The sequence below is a fragment of the Euprymna scolopes genome, chromosome 9 (assembly GCF_053919585.1).
Source record: "Euprymna scolopes isolate OS-2025 chromosome 9, ASM5391958v1, whole genome shotgun sequence".
Taxonomy (NCBI): domain Eukaryota; kingdom Metazoa; phylum Mollusca; class Cephalopoda; order Sepiida; family Sepiolidae; genus Euprymna; species Euprymna scolopes.
The window spans coordinates 140,017,815-140,034,350 of record NC_136490.1 but is presented as its reverse complement, the minus strand read 5'-3'; the positions used below and the strand labels follow the sequence as shown (position 1 = coordinate 140,034,350).

The 16,536-nt window shown below is 33.4% G+C and overlaps 1 protein-coding gene across 3 annotated transcripts in view; it reads right to left on the bottom strand.

Annotated features, from left to right (window-relative positions):
* LOC145284877 (kazrin-like) overlaps positions 1-16,536 on the bottom strand; it is a 519,312-nt gene that overhangs the window by 377,458 nt on the left and 125,318 nt on the right. Inside the window, exon 1 of one of the 3 annotated variants that reach the window (XM_080133903.1) lies at positions 2,879-3,291. The exons of the other annotated variants lie outside the window; for them this stretch is intronic. Coding sequence (XP_079990029.1) covers positions 2,879-2,954 — 76 coding nt within the window. The 5' untranslated portion in view covers positions 2,955-3,291. Of the gene's footprint in view, positions 1-2,878; positions 3,292-16,536 lie in introns of those variants that run through there. 3 annotated transcript variants of the gene reach the window in all.

Sequence of the window (16,536 nt, the reverse complement as noted above, 5' to 3'; positions counted from 1 at the left end):
TGCTGGATTAATTTACGTGATTTTTGGTTTACGATACTTTTTTCCGTCATAGATGCATATACCATACAGATTTTTCTTTTTTTCTTATATAGGGCAGAATTCTTGACAAGCACTCCTTATTTTCATAGTAGAAAAAAAAAGTAGGGCGATTAAACTACTCGTGACCCTTCGAATAAAAAAGAAATTTGGAAGCATTTAAACTGTCGAAAAGAAAGTAATTTCTGACTTTAGAATCAGTAATAATTTAACAATTGGTAATGGATTTATAACAAATTACTCCAATTAATCTAACGACCAAACTATTTCCGTAATATTAAAACTTAATCCTATTAAAAACTATGTGGCATTTTGCAACATAAGGAAAAGGTTGTCAAAAATCAAATATCTTACAAATAAATGTTATTAAATGCAAGATAAGTTACTCTTCTATCTATCTGGATAAGTTCTGTTTTAACTTATTTTAAAGCGTTCATTTAGTTTGAAACACAAAGTGTGCCGAGTCTTAAGTTTGAACAAGAAAAAAGATTGGGCGACATGGAGCGCCGGAGCGGCCATCTTGGGTGTCTCGATAATAGCTAGAATCTTAAAAAAAAACTACTGGTAGAAACCTGCCTTATAAAAATCTCCGTGACAATTATTGGATGCATGTATTTTGTTTAATTTTCGATTTTAAGCGATTATTAAGAGTCTCTATGAGGGGCTCATCATGACAGCCATTATTATTTTCCGTTCTAACTGAACAGAGTGAACGCACGAACACTTTAAAATAAGTTCAAAAAAAAAAAACGCTTATACAGGCAGATAGATTAACCGTTATTGCCTTTTATTTGTTATATCTCTATCTATCTATCTATCTATCTATATATATAACACTTCTCATTTCGTTGGTTATACTATGAAATGCCAATATTTGTTACTAAAAGAAAGGCAGAGTCGAAAAGTAAAAGTAAAAAAAAAACAACAAAAAAACAGGGCAACTACGAATGGGTACAGCCATGACCTTGTCACAATACAGCCTGAGTTATTAATGTTTAACGGCATATCGGCCTTTACAGTAATCTAATGCTGGGAGACATTTTTACACTAGTACAGAATAGTCATAAAATGATTTGACCTTTTGGCTGGGAGCAAAGTAGGATGACCCCTAGAATAATGAGGTATTGTGATGACCGAGATTTACATTATTCAAACAAAAAGTGAATTATTATTTATTTATTTATTTTTACTAATGCGTCGCTCACCACTTATCAAGGCCTGGTTGCACTCGAGGATAACGGTTAACACTATCAGCTGAACGATAGTCACTTACACAGGGCCGGAAACAATAGACGGGGCTGGACAGAAGATTACTCAAGCGGAATTGATTATTGAAGAGGACAGCCCCAGAAGTATTTGTTTACATTAAACTTTAAAACAATCATTTTGTAGTCAGTTGGGGAGCAACCTCATGGTATCTTGCTCCACAGGTGGGATGTTCTAGGAAATAAACTTTGTAGAAAATTCGTTAGGTTTGGGGGGGGGGAGAATAGAAAATGCTTTCTTTTTTATCATTTTGATATAAAAGATGACTTACGACACTAATTTTGATGGCCTTGTGCCTAATTTGCTTAAAATGTAAATTTTTATCAATTTTTTGTAAATAAAGTATGTAAAGTCTAGTATTGTTTTTATAATACATTTTATCTTTTTGGTCTTTGGGCACAATGAAAAATCTTTCTAGACTGAGGTAATTGTTATCTTCAAGTTTAGTCACCCTCACCCTGTGTTTACAAAGGCTTTGTGCAGAGTTGTCGGATGCAAAAATGGAACGCGTTTATTTTTCAAACTGCATTTTGGAAAAGAAGCAAGCAAAAATTGGGTTAGCAATTGTATTCGTTTGCTTATTTTAAAAAATACAAAAATGGAAAGAACTCGTTTCATTTTGCAGCTGACAGCTCCGCACGAAGCCTTTGTAAACATAGGGTGACTAAACTTGATAACCAGGCAATTTTTATTCTGATCCAGATTGCCCTTTTTGGGGAGCTGGATTTCCTCACAATCAAACCGACTTTATACCTAACCCTGTCCTCGTGGATAGGCAAGCAAAATAATAACAAACGTGAATATTTAAAACATTTACACGTAAACTTTGTAAAACTACTTTCACTTTGACCTCAACAAAGTTTGTTTTGTGTTTCTGACCTTTGGGCTGAACCAAAGTATAATATATTGGAAGGATACCATCTGCTTGCAAACTTCATCCCATTTTGTTACCTCCCACTTAAACCCCACTACCATTTAGAGCCCCACTAGATTGTTTTCGGTTCTCAGCGAAGATCTATTTTTTTTTTTTGTTATAGTTTCATCGTACACATGAAATGAAGACTAAACCGGAAAAATATAGTCGCCAACTTTATAAACAAATAAAAGGATTTTTTAGTTTAAAGACAGAACCATTTTTTTTTATGTTAAAGGCGTAAAATATTTAACCAGTTTTTGGTTGAATTTTTAAAAATAACCTGAATTAACGTTTTTTTCTTTGCTTTTATATTCACCCTTTAAATTTTTTTAGGGGTCCTTATTCTGTCTTTCACTTGAAAATTACGAACTAGAGTTATATGTCCACTCGTTCTTAACTTGTTTAAAAGATGGCGACTATATTTTTCTGGTCGGGTTATTTCGGAGTTTCACGTGTACACCGTGAAACTTGTTAAATCATGTTTAGTAAGTTTAATTAAATAATTTACATGTCTGAAATAGGAATTGTACCATGTTTACAATTTAAATCTAGCATAATGACCAAACCCCCATAAATATAACAACCTTGAAAGAGCACACTCTCCTCAACGGAAAACCCTTCAAAAATAGGGGGTTTACCCTTAGAATGAAAAGTACTTACCGCTAATTGCACTGTCGTTTTGGTAATCGAAAGCATCGGTAAATTTTGTTTTTGGATCAATGTTTATTTTTTCCATTTTGCTTTTCTTTAAATTTTTTTTATTATTCCCACGTCTTTGTAATTATGCTGGACTACAAAACTCCAGGTTAAACTGGAGCTAAGAATGAAAAAAAAATAAAATAAATAAATAAAAAATAAAAAAGAGAGAGAGAAAAGAAAAGAAAAGAAATCTTTCCCTTCTTTTTCATATATCAACCAGAAGCAGGTGTTATCCGAAAGGGAAGGTGGGGAATACACGCTCGCCTCGAAGTCGAAGGGGGGGGGGGAGAAATGTATATATAATCCACTTATAAAACGGAGAAAAAAAAAACGGACTTATTTTAATGCGTGCTTAAAAAAAAAAAAAAAAAAAAGTCACTGAACTCGAGCAATTCCGCTGTTGAAGAATACGCAACTTTTGCTTTATTAAAGACTCTCGGAGCAAGAACCCTCTCAGGGGCAGGGGGTATCCATTATCTCTAGAGACTGCACGGAGGCCATATACACTCTAAACGTGTCTTCATCTATTTAGAAAAAGATTAAAACGTATAATCCAATTGGAAGGGAGAAAACAAAAACGGACTTTTTGTGGTCGCGTGCACGATTTTTCTTTTTTATTTCATTTTATTGGTATTATAGTAGCCAGTTATAACGGGCCTTCCTTCGCCTGGTTAGCAAAAGAACGGATTAAAACGAATAATCCAGTTTGGTGGCGTTTAGAAGGACTCTAGGTCGATCAAGTTCGGTGTGTCGTTTTTTAAATTTTTTTGTTGTTGTTAGTTGTTTTTAAGGACATGGTATAAAGTTTTGTTTTTAAGTTTTGTTTCCTTGTTGAATGTGTGGCTGTAAAAATTGGCGAAAGAAAACAAACGAATCGCTTACACAATTTTTTTGTGTTGTGTACAATTAATACTCTCCTCACTCATTCTGACACAACTTAGTTTAAAGAGAGAAATACGAAGTGATTGTAAAGGTTTGCTGAAGCGACGCGCACATTTTATGACTCTGTTTTGTTGATTATTTGCGATGTCTCAACTTCAAATAAAGTTAAGCCATGCTTTATACAAAGAAATACTTTTCTCGACAATATTCTTTTAAAACGCTAAAAGCAGTCATTTTTTAAAAGTTTTAAAAGTATTTTATTCGTTTATACAAATATCCCCCAATTCTTTTTTATTGTTTGTGATTGCTTTAAACTATTCTACATAGTTTTTTTTTTTAGAAAAGTTTAAATGTCCTAACCTTCCATAAAACAGTGTCAAAATTTTAGTATAATAATTTAAAAAGACTTGATCGTTTTGTAAATTTTAAAAACATTGTTTTTTGTTTCGATTTTTTTAAAGATTAGTACTACATATATATATATTATATACACACGCACTAACGTGTCCCTGCTTATCAAAAAAGCCACTCGAGGATAAGGATTAATGAGTTTGTTTGTTAGACAATGAAATCCTTGAAAGGATTAGAAATTACTGTAAAAAAAATAGGATGAATTGTATTTTATTTAAAGAGGACGACCAAAGAAAAATCGATAATCTTAATTATTTGGATTTTTATAACAGAATCGAATGCTCGACCAGACAGTTCCTGCATTCGAAAATATGTACCCGAAGAAGGTCGGGGTGTATATCGGCCGAAATGTTGTAAACCTGACGTTAACAACAAAGATAAGAATTGTAGTCCGAAGAATCGATTCTCCTTTTTAGTTTACGTGGTGTAAATAAAAAAATAAAGACACACACACATATATATATATATATATATATATATATATATATTTTTTTTTTTTTTTTTTAAGTGGGGTTCTTCCGTGTTGTTAAGTATGGAATTAGAAATGACAATATTCCTGCCTGTAAGTCCGGGTTTTGTTTCTGTGTGGGGAAAAGAATAACCTTTCACAGAGAGGGAAACTCCGGACGATAAACTGTCTACAACAGGTGAAAAATGAAAGAGAAACTGAACAGCTTTATAACAGCAAAAATATAGTACGCCCGCCCCTTCCTCACTCGTTTTTTTTTTTTTTTTTTTTAGCTTCGCGGCCGAATATAGTTTTTCTTGACTACATCTTTTTCTCTTGTTTCTTCTCACATCGTAAACGTCCCTCCTCTTTTTTTTTTTTTACAGTTTTTGTTGCTTGCCTGACAAAACACGTATCCTGTTTATTTTGTTGTTGTTTTTTTTTTTTAATTTTTTTTTTTAATGTCGTGCGAACAGTAGTAGAAGCCAGGTGGGTCAATCAGATTGCAGTCAACAGAAAATGTAAAGACCTGCGAGGGCTGTCATCGGTGGACGCCGGTCACGACTTCGTCATCTATAACAATTAATGTTTGCCAACAGCATCACGCAATATTAAAAGAAAAATTCGCCGCCCAGTTTTTTCTTGTGTGTGTTTATATTACAAAACAGCAGAACAACATCGGAACTGTCGGTTTCAAATCCTAACAAAGGGGGTAGGTATTATTCTGATCTGTTATACATTTATAAATAAATATTACGCTCTTAATTTTGATCAGTTCGCTACATCTTATCATAAAGGTCCATACAAAATTTCAGCCAGATCGACTCAGTAGTTTCTAGGTACGAAATAGCAAGGAAAGTGGAAAGACCGAAGTAAGAGAGCACCAACCAGACCTCCATTGAAAAAGTGCAGAGAATACTGAAACCTTGAGCAGTTTATTGCCACTAAAATTCAAGAGAAGACAAATGGAGGGGGAAAAGAAATGGTAAACAGCTATTGCAATAACGCAAAATGATTTGCAGTAATTATAAAAAAAGGCGAAGTGTGTTTGAAATTTGTGACGACTTGTCACTCGGACTCCATGAAACACTGCTTATTATAACCAGTGAGCAATCACCAATAACAAGTCGCGTGAAAACTCCTAGTGAGTAATAAAAAAAAAAAAAAAAAAAAAGGAAGTGTTGATCTCGAAAGAGCATGGCCTTTGCCATGATGATTGAGAAGAAGCACCTATGTCGGCCATGAGAGGCGCCTCTTATTTACTTGAAACTGGTTGGTTGTTATTGAAGGATGTTTTTCCTAAGATGCAACTTAATCGTGCGCATGGTGACTCCAATGTTGATCTCCCTTCAAGATGTTCACTCACAAGCCTGTTACGTCACATCTATACATATATTATTGAAAGTTTATTTAGTAAGATTTATTAAAATAACAGACGCCCAAAGCAACATAGTAATGACGTAAAATAAATAAGCTTGAATAAGCTAGCCTATCCCATAGAAAAAAATGTAGTTATGACAATCAATAAATAGATGACTATCTTTTTTTCTTTTTTTCTTTTTTTAATTCATTTTCAATCCAAACGAGGTGTATTGCCACTTGGATGTAAGGGGATACTATTTGGGATCGTGTCTAGCAGGGGCCTGGAGGTACTTGTGCAGCCAGAAGTCTGTTCACATTTCATTTAAACTTCTGCAGGTTAATAGAGTCAAGGAAGCAGGAAACAGGAAGGGAATTACAAAATCCAGCAGGCTGAGGAAAGAAGCTACAGAAGAAACTAATATACGGTTTTGGCTTCTTTTTAATCTCAAGGGACAAAGAGTATCCCTTGCGTGTGTGTGTGTGTATATATATATATATATATATATATATATATATATATATATATATATATATAATTTTGTAGAGGGTTTTTCTATGTTTGACTTTTTAAAATATTGTAAGTTTTAAGTGATCACGTGTTTAACACGTGATCCCTTAAAACAAATATTTCAGGTTTTCACCATATATACTTTTTAAAAAACTAAAAAAAAAAACTTAAAATAAAATTTTTAAAAAGCCGCACTTTTCGAACCCAGCAGACATGAATAACCCAGACCAGTACTCCGTCTGATAACGGCTAGAGATTCTTATCCTAGGTCCCCAAAATCAACAGAGATTAGACCATTCCTGTCTATTGGCCCCTTTTGATTGCGGCGTAATGCTGTTCCTGTACAGTTCTAGGAGGTCCACCCTTTCAGGCTTTGTCTTGTCTCTTGGAGAAGGGGGGTTAGTTTATTGCTAATCGCCTGAGGCGTCATTACCGGGGAATGCCGAGGCACTTTAGCAGGTCAGAGTGCTCCTCTTCAGTACCACTTTCCGATCCTGGTATTACAGTTCTTGCAGTGCGAGAGAACTAAATATACCCTGTCTGATGATTACATTAGTTAGTATTCACACAAAGAAAAAAAAAAATCCTACACACGACAATTAGACAGAAAAATGCGATGTATTATCCAAGCCATCAAGAATATATAATGAAGCAAAAAAAAAAAAAAAAAAAAAAAAAAAACAGTTCGTGCTTTTCAATATTGTTTATCTAAACGAATATATGCTGTCTAAATGTATACTATACATCAAATAAAATTTTTTGGGTTTGTATAACTGTACACAGATTCGAAAAAGTTGTCAAAAAACAAATATATAACAAATAAATGTTATCAAAGGCAAGATAATTTACTTTTCTACCTAACTGGATATGTTTTTATTCAATGTAACATGTTTATTCAGTTCGAAAAACAGTGTTTTTTGATGTATTGGAAAATTTAAAATGGTGCCCGAATCTCTTTGATATGGTCAGTTTAGGAAAAGGAGTTACAAAAAAAAAAAAAAAAAAAAAAAAAAAAAAAATGCAAAATACTGTTAAAAACCCACCGAATATATGTCAACCTATGTTACGGTAACATATATTGAGCGAGTTTTTAACCGTATTTTGTCTAGTTTTTTATTTATTTTCCCAAACTCACCGTGTCAAAGAGAGATTCGACCGCCATTTTAAATTTTCCAATATATCGGTAAACACTATGTTTTTCGAGTTGAATAAACATGTTACATTGAATAAAAAAACTAAAAACATATCCAGCTTGGTAGGAAAGTAACTTCTCTTGCCTTTGGTAACATTTGTTATATATTTGTTTTCTGACAACTTTTTCGAATCTATGTGTACAGCAATACAAACAATTTTTTTTATTCAATTATAAATATTCACGAAGTTCCTTTTAAATAGCTCAATAGTTTAATATAAGTGGTATATATGTTCTTAATTTTTTTTTGCTCGGTCATATAATACGCTTAAACATGATATTTTAATTTATGCAGATTGTGATTGTATTATTATAGAACTAATCCTCTATTGAATTATATATCATGAAGAATAATTTGCCGTCTGTTTACAATATCACGTCTGCTGAAATTTGGGCTTGACGATGAATGCCCTGAAAAAGTCACTTCTGATTAATGTTTAGTTTTTAAATATGTAAACGAAGAAATGACTTGCGGTGATTTTAAATGGTACTTCTATCATAAATTGAACTCATTAATAAGAAAAAATTAAAATAAAATGGTGAGGTACACCCCAAGCTTAAATAGGAGACCATTGGATTCATAGTTGAATACTCTACCACCGAGCTATATCGGCAGATGACAATAGTTTTTTTTTTTTTTTTAAGAATTTGTTTTGCTGAGAATTGAATCGCCTTTGATTTGCTGAGAATTATTTCCCTTGGCCGGTGCAACTTAAAATATTCTCTTGCAAAAATTATTTTTTATCTATAAGAAAGACTATTAAGATTCGATTTTTTCGATACTTATCGGATGAATTTCTGTACAAAACATATCTAAGAACACCCCCAGACATAAATTACCTTTGTGTGAAAGTTGCAAAAGATAGATTCCAAAACGGCTGAGCCTATGAGGAAGGAACACACGCACACAAAAAGTGACCTTTATATAATTATAATAATATAATATAATAATAATATTGATACCGGAATCATAAAATGCTCAAGGGAGCTTGTGTCAGAATGAAAACAGCAGCCTAGAAAAGACATGAGATCGGTCAAAAAATAGATTGGTAACCCAATATATATTCTCTTGAGATACCGCGTCCCCTCCCTCATATATATATATATATATATATATATATATATATATATATGTAGTTTGAAATTGGTATATTTAGGCAGCATTTTTTCATTCAAGCAAATATTATTAAATACAACGGAGACATTTTGTCTTATAATTCTTTTTTTTTAATTTTTCAAATTGTCTTTTTTGCTTCAAAATCAAAAATATTAATAAAGGATCCATACATGTTGCTGTTACGAGCGCTTTCGATTCGTCAACGAATCATCATCAGGTGTTAAAAATACAGGATTGCGAAAATGAGGATTAAAAATGAAAACTAAAATATATATAGTCAGTGATGAGTTAAAATAAAAGTCGATTAAGAATAATATTCTTAATCGACTTTTATTTTAACTCATCACTGACTATATATATTTTAGTTTTCATTTTTAATCCTCATTTTCGCAATCCTGTATTTTTAACACCTGATGATGATTCGTTGACGAATCGAAAGCGCTCGTAACAGCAACATGTATGGATCCTTTATTAATATTTTTGATTTTGAAACAAAAAAGACAATACGAAAAATTGAAAAATTAAAAAAAAGAATTATAAGACAAAATGTCTCCGTTGTATTTAATAATATTTGCTTGAATATATATATATATATATATATATATATATATATATTAATTACAATATGAAAAATCTTGGGAAAATCCATAAATGTACCATGAAATGACTAAAATTTGCTCAAATTTTATGTAATTAAACTATAGTCTAAATCACAATAGAATCTCAATCAGGAGTTCCACGCTCCTTAGGAAAATATCTAACCTATAAAGTTATTTGATCAAATTTTCAAAGTCAGGCAATCCTCTTTTATTTTTTTTATTCTTTTTTTTTTTTTACAGGGGAGTCACTGCTTATCAAGTCCCAAAGGCCAACTAAGGATAAGGGTTAATCAATTTCAGTTATTATACGATTGGAGCACAGCGTGGAGCAGGTTCTAGTGCGATTACAACAATTAGAAGTAGATGGAATAAGTTCAATGAACTTCTGCCATTACTAATCAGCAGAGTGTTACGACTGCCAACTAAGGGAATAATCTATCAGGCATATGGAATGATATATAGAAGTGAAAACTGGCAAGTTGAGTTTGAGGACATGCGTTGCATGGAGAGAAATAATATACGAATGATATAATAGAGGTGTAATGTATGTCTTAAAGTCTGATTTATGAATTCTACAAATAATCACCGACCAATAAGTTCATTGGATCTCTTTGAGTATCATTTTCTTTCCTGGGTAGCCATAAAGGAAAGAGACTTACGTGACCACCTGCATGCTTGCTTTGGATCTTTCGCCAAGTGCACCAATTCACTACTTCGAATTCCCCCTCCCCTCCCCCTAAACATCTTATTTGACCAATCGCAGTTTCGTATCTCTTACTCCTCCCACCCACCGACTCGCTAAATTTTATCTTATTTTATCCCCATCTCCTTGTCATAGACATCATTTTGGCTTGTCAGCTGTCTTTTTTTTCACATGAGAGTCACCACTTATCAAGACCCAACAGCCACTCGAGGATAAGGGTTAACAAGCATAAGGTGGTCATTGAGACAATTTTGCAACTATTGATAGTGGTGGGAATTGTATAGGATTTTATTATTTAAGAGAAGGGCTCAACAAGAACTTGCTTATATTGGAAAACGACCATGTTGTAATCAGCTGGGAAGCATCCCAGAGATATAGAGTTCCACAGGTGGGCAATTCTAGAAAAGGAACTTTGCTCATGGAATTTATGTTTAGTTTTAGGCATTGATAGAGAGATTATTTACAGTATTTGTTGTGAATGAAAATTACATCTCATCTGTAAGAAAGAAGCTGTGTGTGTGGAGGTGAAAAGGACATTACCCACTAGATTACGAAGCTGGTTTTGAACATTGTCAAGGTAGGAAAAGATGCACTGAGCAGTTACTCTCCAGGTGTAGCAACAGTACTCCATCTTAGGATGTATTTGGTTCTAATACAGGTAAAATATTGTGTCAGGAGTGAGCTACCTTCTGGAGCGGTAAAAGGAGCCAACTATTTTTCCAGTAACTTTGGTAACAAATTCGATATGTCTTCAATTTCAGGTCAGAACTGAAGATCAGTCCTAGTAGTTTATCAAAGGGCACTTCTATATTTGGTAGGAGTGATGGGGGAATATAACTGGGTAAACAATTTAGGACTTAGTTCTGCAAAATTTATTAAAAAAATTAAAAAAAAAAAAAAGGTTTACTTTTTCTTTCTCCCATAAATAATTCTCGCCCACCCCTCCTATTCTAAATAAAAAAAATTCTTGTCCAATCGACCAATTTGATTCTCATTGACAAATGACATCCTATTTTGTCAAGCTGAATATGAAAAAACCCTTTTCTTCCTATTTTTTTGAATAGGCGACTGAATAGTCAACAAGTCGGGAAATCTTTCCTTAATTTGAATGCGACTATCTAACTTTGGACATTCTAAGGCTCGTCTATATTTTTTGGATGTAAAAGGATCTTTTTTATTATAACTGACTTCTAAAGCCTCAAACACAATTAGTTTTGTAAGGGCTTTTCTTTATTATTTAATTTAATAATTCAAGACACATATGTTATTTAATTTAATAATTCAAGACACATATGTTATGGGGTTAAATGGTAATAAACGAAAGGAACACAGGATTTTTAGGAAACAAACATGTATTCACATAGATTACAGCACAGCGAGTTGAGTAATACCATTCCTCAACGGTGAGGCGTGTGCAACCTACCTGCTTGGTCATGTGCCAATCTCTCACTGCCGGGCACCGGTAATCGATACCGGAAGTGACGTCACTAGAGGGAGTGACATCATGAGATAGTCCATTAATCCTATGGAGGGGCGTCTCCAACAATACACAAGACTGAAATAAGGATAATGTATCTCTTTTATCCAACTTCGGCAAGTGAGAATTGAAGTGCACCTTTTATCATTTTAAATCATCTGAATGGGTAGAAAATCACTTTTAAAATAAAAAAATCTGATGTTCTTAGGTCTACTTGTAGAAAAGTAGTTAGTGGACATAGATAACTCTTTTTGTGGCCTGGTTAGGAGACAAAAATAAAGACATAAAAAAAGAAAGGGTCCGACTGTCAGGGCTGTCTGCTGGAATACTCACTCCTAAGAACAGTATCAGCGGTTGTTGGGACAGTTCTTGCATGCATGGGTAAATTACAATAACTCTAATATTAAATACATGTATACACATGCAGACAAACAAAGAAACATTATTGAAGTTAATCAATATAAACCTTGGTCAGTACTAAATAGGTGACTATTTAGGGAGATTAGATGCTGTATATATCTTGAATGTTGACCCATTCTTGTAATTGAAAATTTATTTATCCAAAAAGTAGCAACATCAGTCCAGTCAGAGAAGCTTTTCAGATAAAGAACTCAGCCAGTCAGGATCGGCTGAGAGTAGAAGTCGTCTCATGTCAAGATGGAAAGCTACAAATGAAGAATTCAAAGAGATTCAGTATATTTTATAAAGCGATTCTGGCATTAGATTGGTTTGTTCTTATCACCCATGGTTATAAATATAATCGTCAAATTCTTTGTGGTCATACCCTCTCATCATTTTGGTCTCCTTGCGGATTTGGTTACATAGAGACTCGAGTAGAAATACCAGTCGAGGACTTTTTTGTTTTTTCTTTACTTGGGAGTCACCACTTATCAAGGCCCAAAGGCCACTTAAGGATAAGGGCTAATGAATGCAAGGTGTTGTAGTAATCCTTAATGGTGTAAATGGGTAGAATTTGATTTATGGGGGCGGCTCAACAAGAACGTGTTTACATTGGATTTGAAGGCTACTATGTTGTATTCAACTGGGAAGCAGACCAGTGGAACAGTTGTCAACAGGTGAGAAATTCTAGGAAAGAAGCTTTGTTCATGGAATCTGCATTTAGATTTAAGCACAGATGGAGAGTGGGGGAAATCGTATATAGTGGTTGTAGCTAGTTGAGTGTTTTTTTTTGCGAAAGTTTGGCAAAGGGGGACCATAAATTGGAGTTCAGTCGAGTACAAGACTCATTCTCAACAATCAACCAGACAAGTGCTGGATCATTTATGTTGATCAGTACCTGTTAGACTGAGGTATACTATCTGGATAGTACCTAGGAGGTCCACCCTTTCAACCATTGCCACCTGGTTTTCGGGTGGAGTTACTACATTGCTTACTGCCTGAGGTGCCATGACTGGGGAATTTTTGCTAGGTAAGAAGGTTTCTTCTTCAGGAGCACTAGCTTCACTCTTCACCTTCCGACCTTGTGCAACACTTTCCTGCAAAGGAAGGAAATAAAGAACTATCCTCTCACTATGAGAAAAATATCGTAACAATATAAAAAATTCTTTTTCAGAATAATGCTGAAAAACATTCTTTTTCATATTAAACACATACTAAACATTTTTTTTGTACTGAACACATACAAAACATTTTTTTGTACTGAACACATACAAAACATATGTACAACAAGATGGAGTACTGTTGCCACACCTGAAGAGGAACTGCTCAGAGCATCTTTTCCTGCCTTGACAATGTTTAAAACCAGCTTCGTAATCTAGTGGGTAATGTTCTTTTCATCTCCTTACAGCTTCTTTCTCACAGATGAGACGTTATGACTCTCTGCTCTATTGTTATTTTCATTCACAACAAATGCTGTAAACAATCTATCAGCGCCTAAAACTAAACGCAAATTCCATGAACAAAGTTCCTCTTCTAGAAAAAAAAAAAAAGAAAACTAATGGTGGTAGACATGCCATAAAATCTAATAGTCAATCAGATAAATTCTAAATAAATAGACGGACCCTTTAATGTATTATGCACGACCGTCTTCTTTTCAACATCAAATGCAGTTTCGCTCACATTTAAAACTTGCATATTAATATCCGGAAAAGAAATCCGTTAAGTTTCCCACCGAACGTCTTCGGCAGTGCACTTGTAAAAACAACAGTCTATGAAATAAACAGCAACAAAGACAAACACGTGTACAAACACATGGGAGGACAGAGAATTCACGTTATTGTCCATGCGTTAAAATTCGAGGTTTTACAAACAACGTTGCATATCTAACAAGTACATGAAAACAAAAAAAAAACAAAAAAAAACAAAAAACAAAATGAACACAAAGAAATAAAATAAATTACTCACAACTAATTTTGCTTTAAAATATCAACATATTCTTTGTAATACCTTGATCAGTATATTCTCCAACTTTTTTCTATATAATCTTATATGTATAATATATAAAGAAAAGTTAGTCGGATTTTTGAACTCGAGCCACTAGAGCATTGCATCTCACAAATCGATATTTGATTCTGACTAGCGATTTTCGTTTTATCTTTGCATCATGTTCTTTACATAAATATAATGTATTTCACTCAAGTTTCTTTCTAAAAATACTTTTACCGGTTAGCAATATTATTAAACCACTGGTATTTTTTTTTACTAACCTAAACAGACACGTGAGCATAAGTCCTTAAAGCTTAGACTTTCGACATTTTTCTATTTCAGCTATCAGATAACCAATTAAATGTATTTACAATAAACATCAAACTACTTATTTCTTTAAATTAATTACATACCATAATGCTAGGTAAATATTTTCCTTTTAACTTTTGTAAGATAGCGCAGACGCAAAAATGACGTCACCAGTAAGGAAAAATAAAGACTTAAAAAGGAAATCACATTAGAGACGAAAATAAGGTTCGAGATCACACAAGAGGCATGAATTACGTTCGAGAAAATGATCACGTGAGGTGCGTCACAGTGGTTATGAGAGAATGAGAAGAAAAGCGAGTTGAAGTTTCTTTCTATTCTTTGTTTGCTTTGCGACTGAGGCATACAACATGTTGGCTCTCTTACAACTTTACACTTCCACGGTCGTTTCGATTATATATTAAAAAGGGTAGATTACTCGGCTGCATTTTTAAGGATACAAAAGACTTTATTCACCATCACAAATTTTGCATCCTATTTAAAACTGCTAGAATATAGAGTGATAGTTATTTGAGTGATTTCACAGATTAAATATACAAGTTTTTTTGTTTTTGTTTTTATTCTAATAAAAATCTTTTTTCCTTTTTTTTTTCACCACAGAAAAGGCTTACCGCCACTTGGACGTAAGGAGCAATCATTTGTGATCGTGTCCAACAGGGGACTGTGAGCAGTTAAGCAGCGAGATGTTTGTTCACATTATATTTAAACTTTTGTATGTTAGTAACAGCCAGGAAAGCAGGAAACAGGAAGAGAATTCCGAAGTTTAACAGGCCAAAGGAATGTGCTGCCACCATTACATACAGAAACTACTACTTCAATTGCTTTAAACGTAATAGATGTTTTAAAACTGAAGTTGCCTCCAGAACTGCCAGCAATCACTGAAAATTTCAATGTTCACAACGTTGAATAGTTTGTCCAACAGATAGCAACATTGAATAGTTTGTCCAAACAGATAGCAAAGGGAAGCTTTTTCATGATTTCTCCCTTTGTTTATGACTTAAGACAAATTGTTAACGAACCTACTCAGGTACCGGATCTTAATATTTTTCTACCATCATGCCCTGAATTATGATCATTCTCATTTCGGTATCCATTAGGAACTTCTGATCACTCGGTTGTCTCAAGAAAGATAAAAACAAAGTATAACAAAACATCAAATATTCCTCTCCATCAAACAGTGTATTAATACTCAATGGCTGACTGGGACAATTTCTAAAAAATTCATTTTGGAACTACAACTACACTCCAAGTTTACAAAAGATGCATCCTTTATAGCATCCGACTTAACTGATTGGTCAACCATCGGCATAGACAGCTACATACCCTCCAAAAAATTCCAACAGAAACCGAACAGCCAACCATGGTTCAGTATTGAATGTGCTACCACCATTGCACACAGAAAGCACTATTTCAATTGCTTTAAACGTAATAGAGGTTTTGAAACTAAAGTTGCTTTCAGAAGTTCAGAACTGCTAGCAATCACTGTAAAAAGGATTATAAAAAACGCGAGAGAGTCATATGCTTAGTTCATCAAGTCTAAATTAAAAGAACAGAGGTTTGGTTCCCATGAGTTTTAGCGAATAACAAGGTTTTGAACAGATGCATATCCTCTACGCATGTGTGTGGGTGTGTGTAGTAATAAGTACTGATTTATGATAAATAGTAAGATCGTATATCAAAAAAACAAGAATACGTTTAAGGCTCCCAAAATTTATAGGTTAAAGAACAAGTCGCCAGATATGTCGCTTCTCCGACTTTTAACGATAATTTTAATTCTGTTCATCGTAGAAATTCATCACTTGGCTCATATTGCAGCCAATGAAACCTGCATCTCATATGACCTTGACCTTTAAAATTTGGCTTCAAGTTTGAAGTCATTTCAACTAATCCTGTCATGTGAAGATGTACAGTTTGACGATTGACTGGTGTTATTGCGCAGTTTACCATGTTTTTGATTGCTTTAAAGAATGTTGCACTCTGGTTTCTTTGTTAAAGGTTCAAAACTTGTCATTATTATTAAGCTGTCCTAAAGCAAATATTTCAACAAGTACATCTATTTTATATATATATATATATATATATATATATATATATATATATATATATATATATATATATTACTTATTAATAGTTTATATTTTTATATTATCTATGTTTTTTCATATATTAGTAAAAATAGTAACCGTATTATTTTACATATTTTTTTAT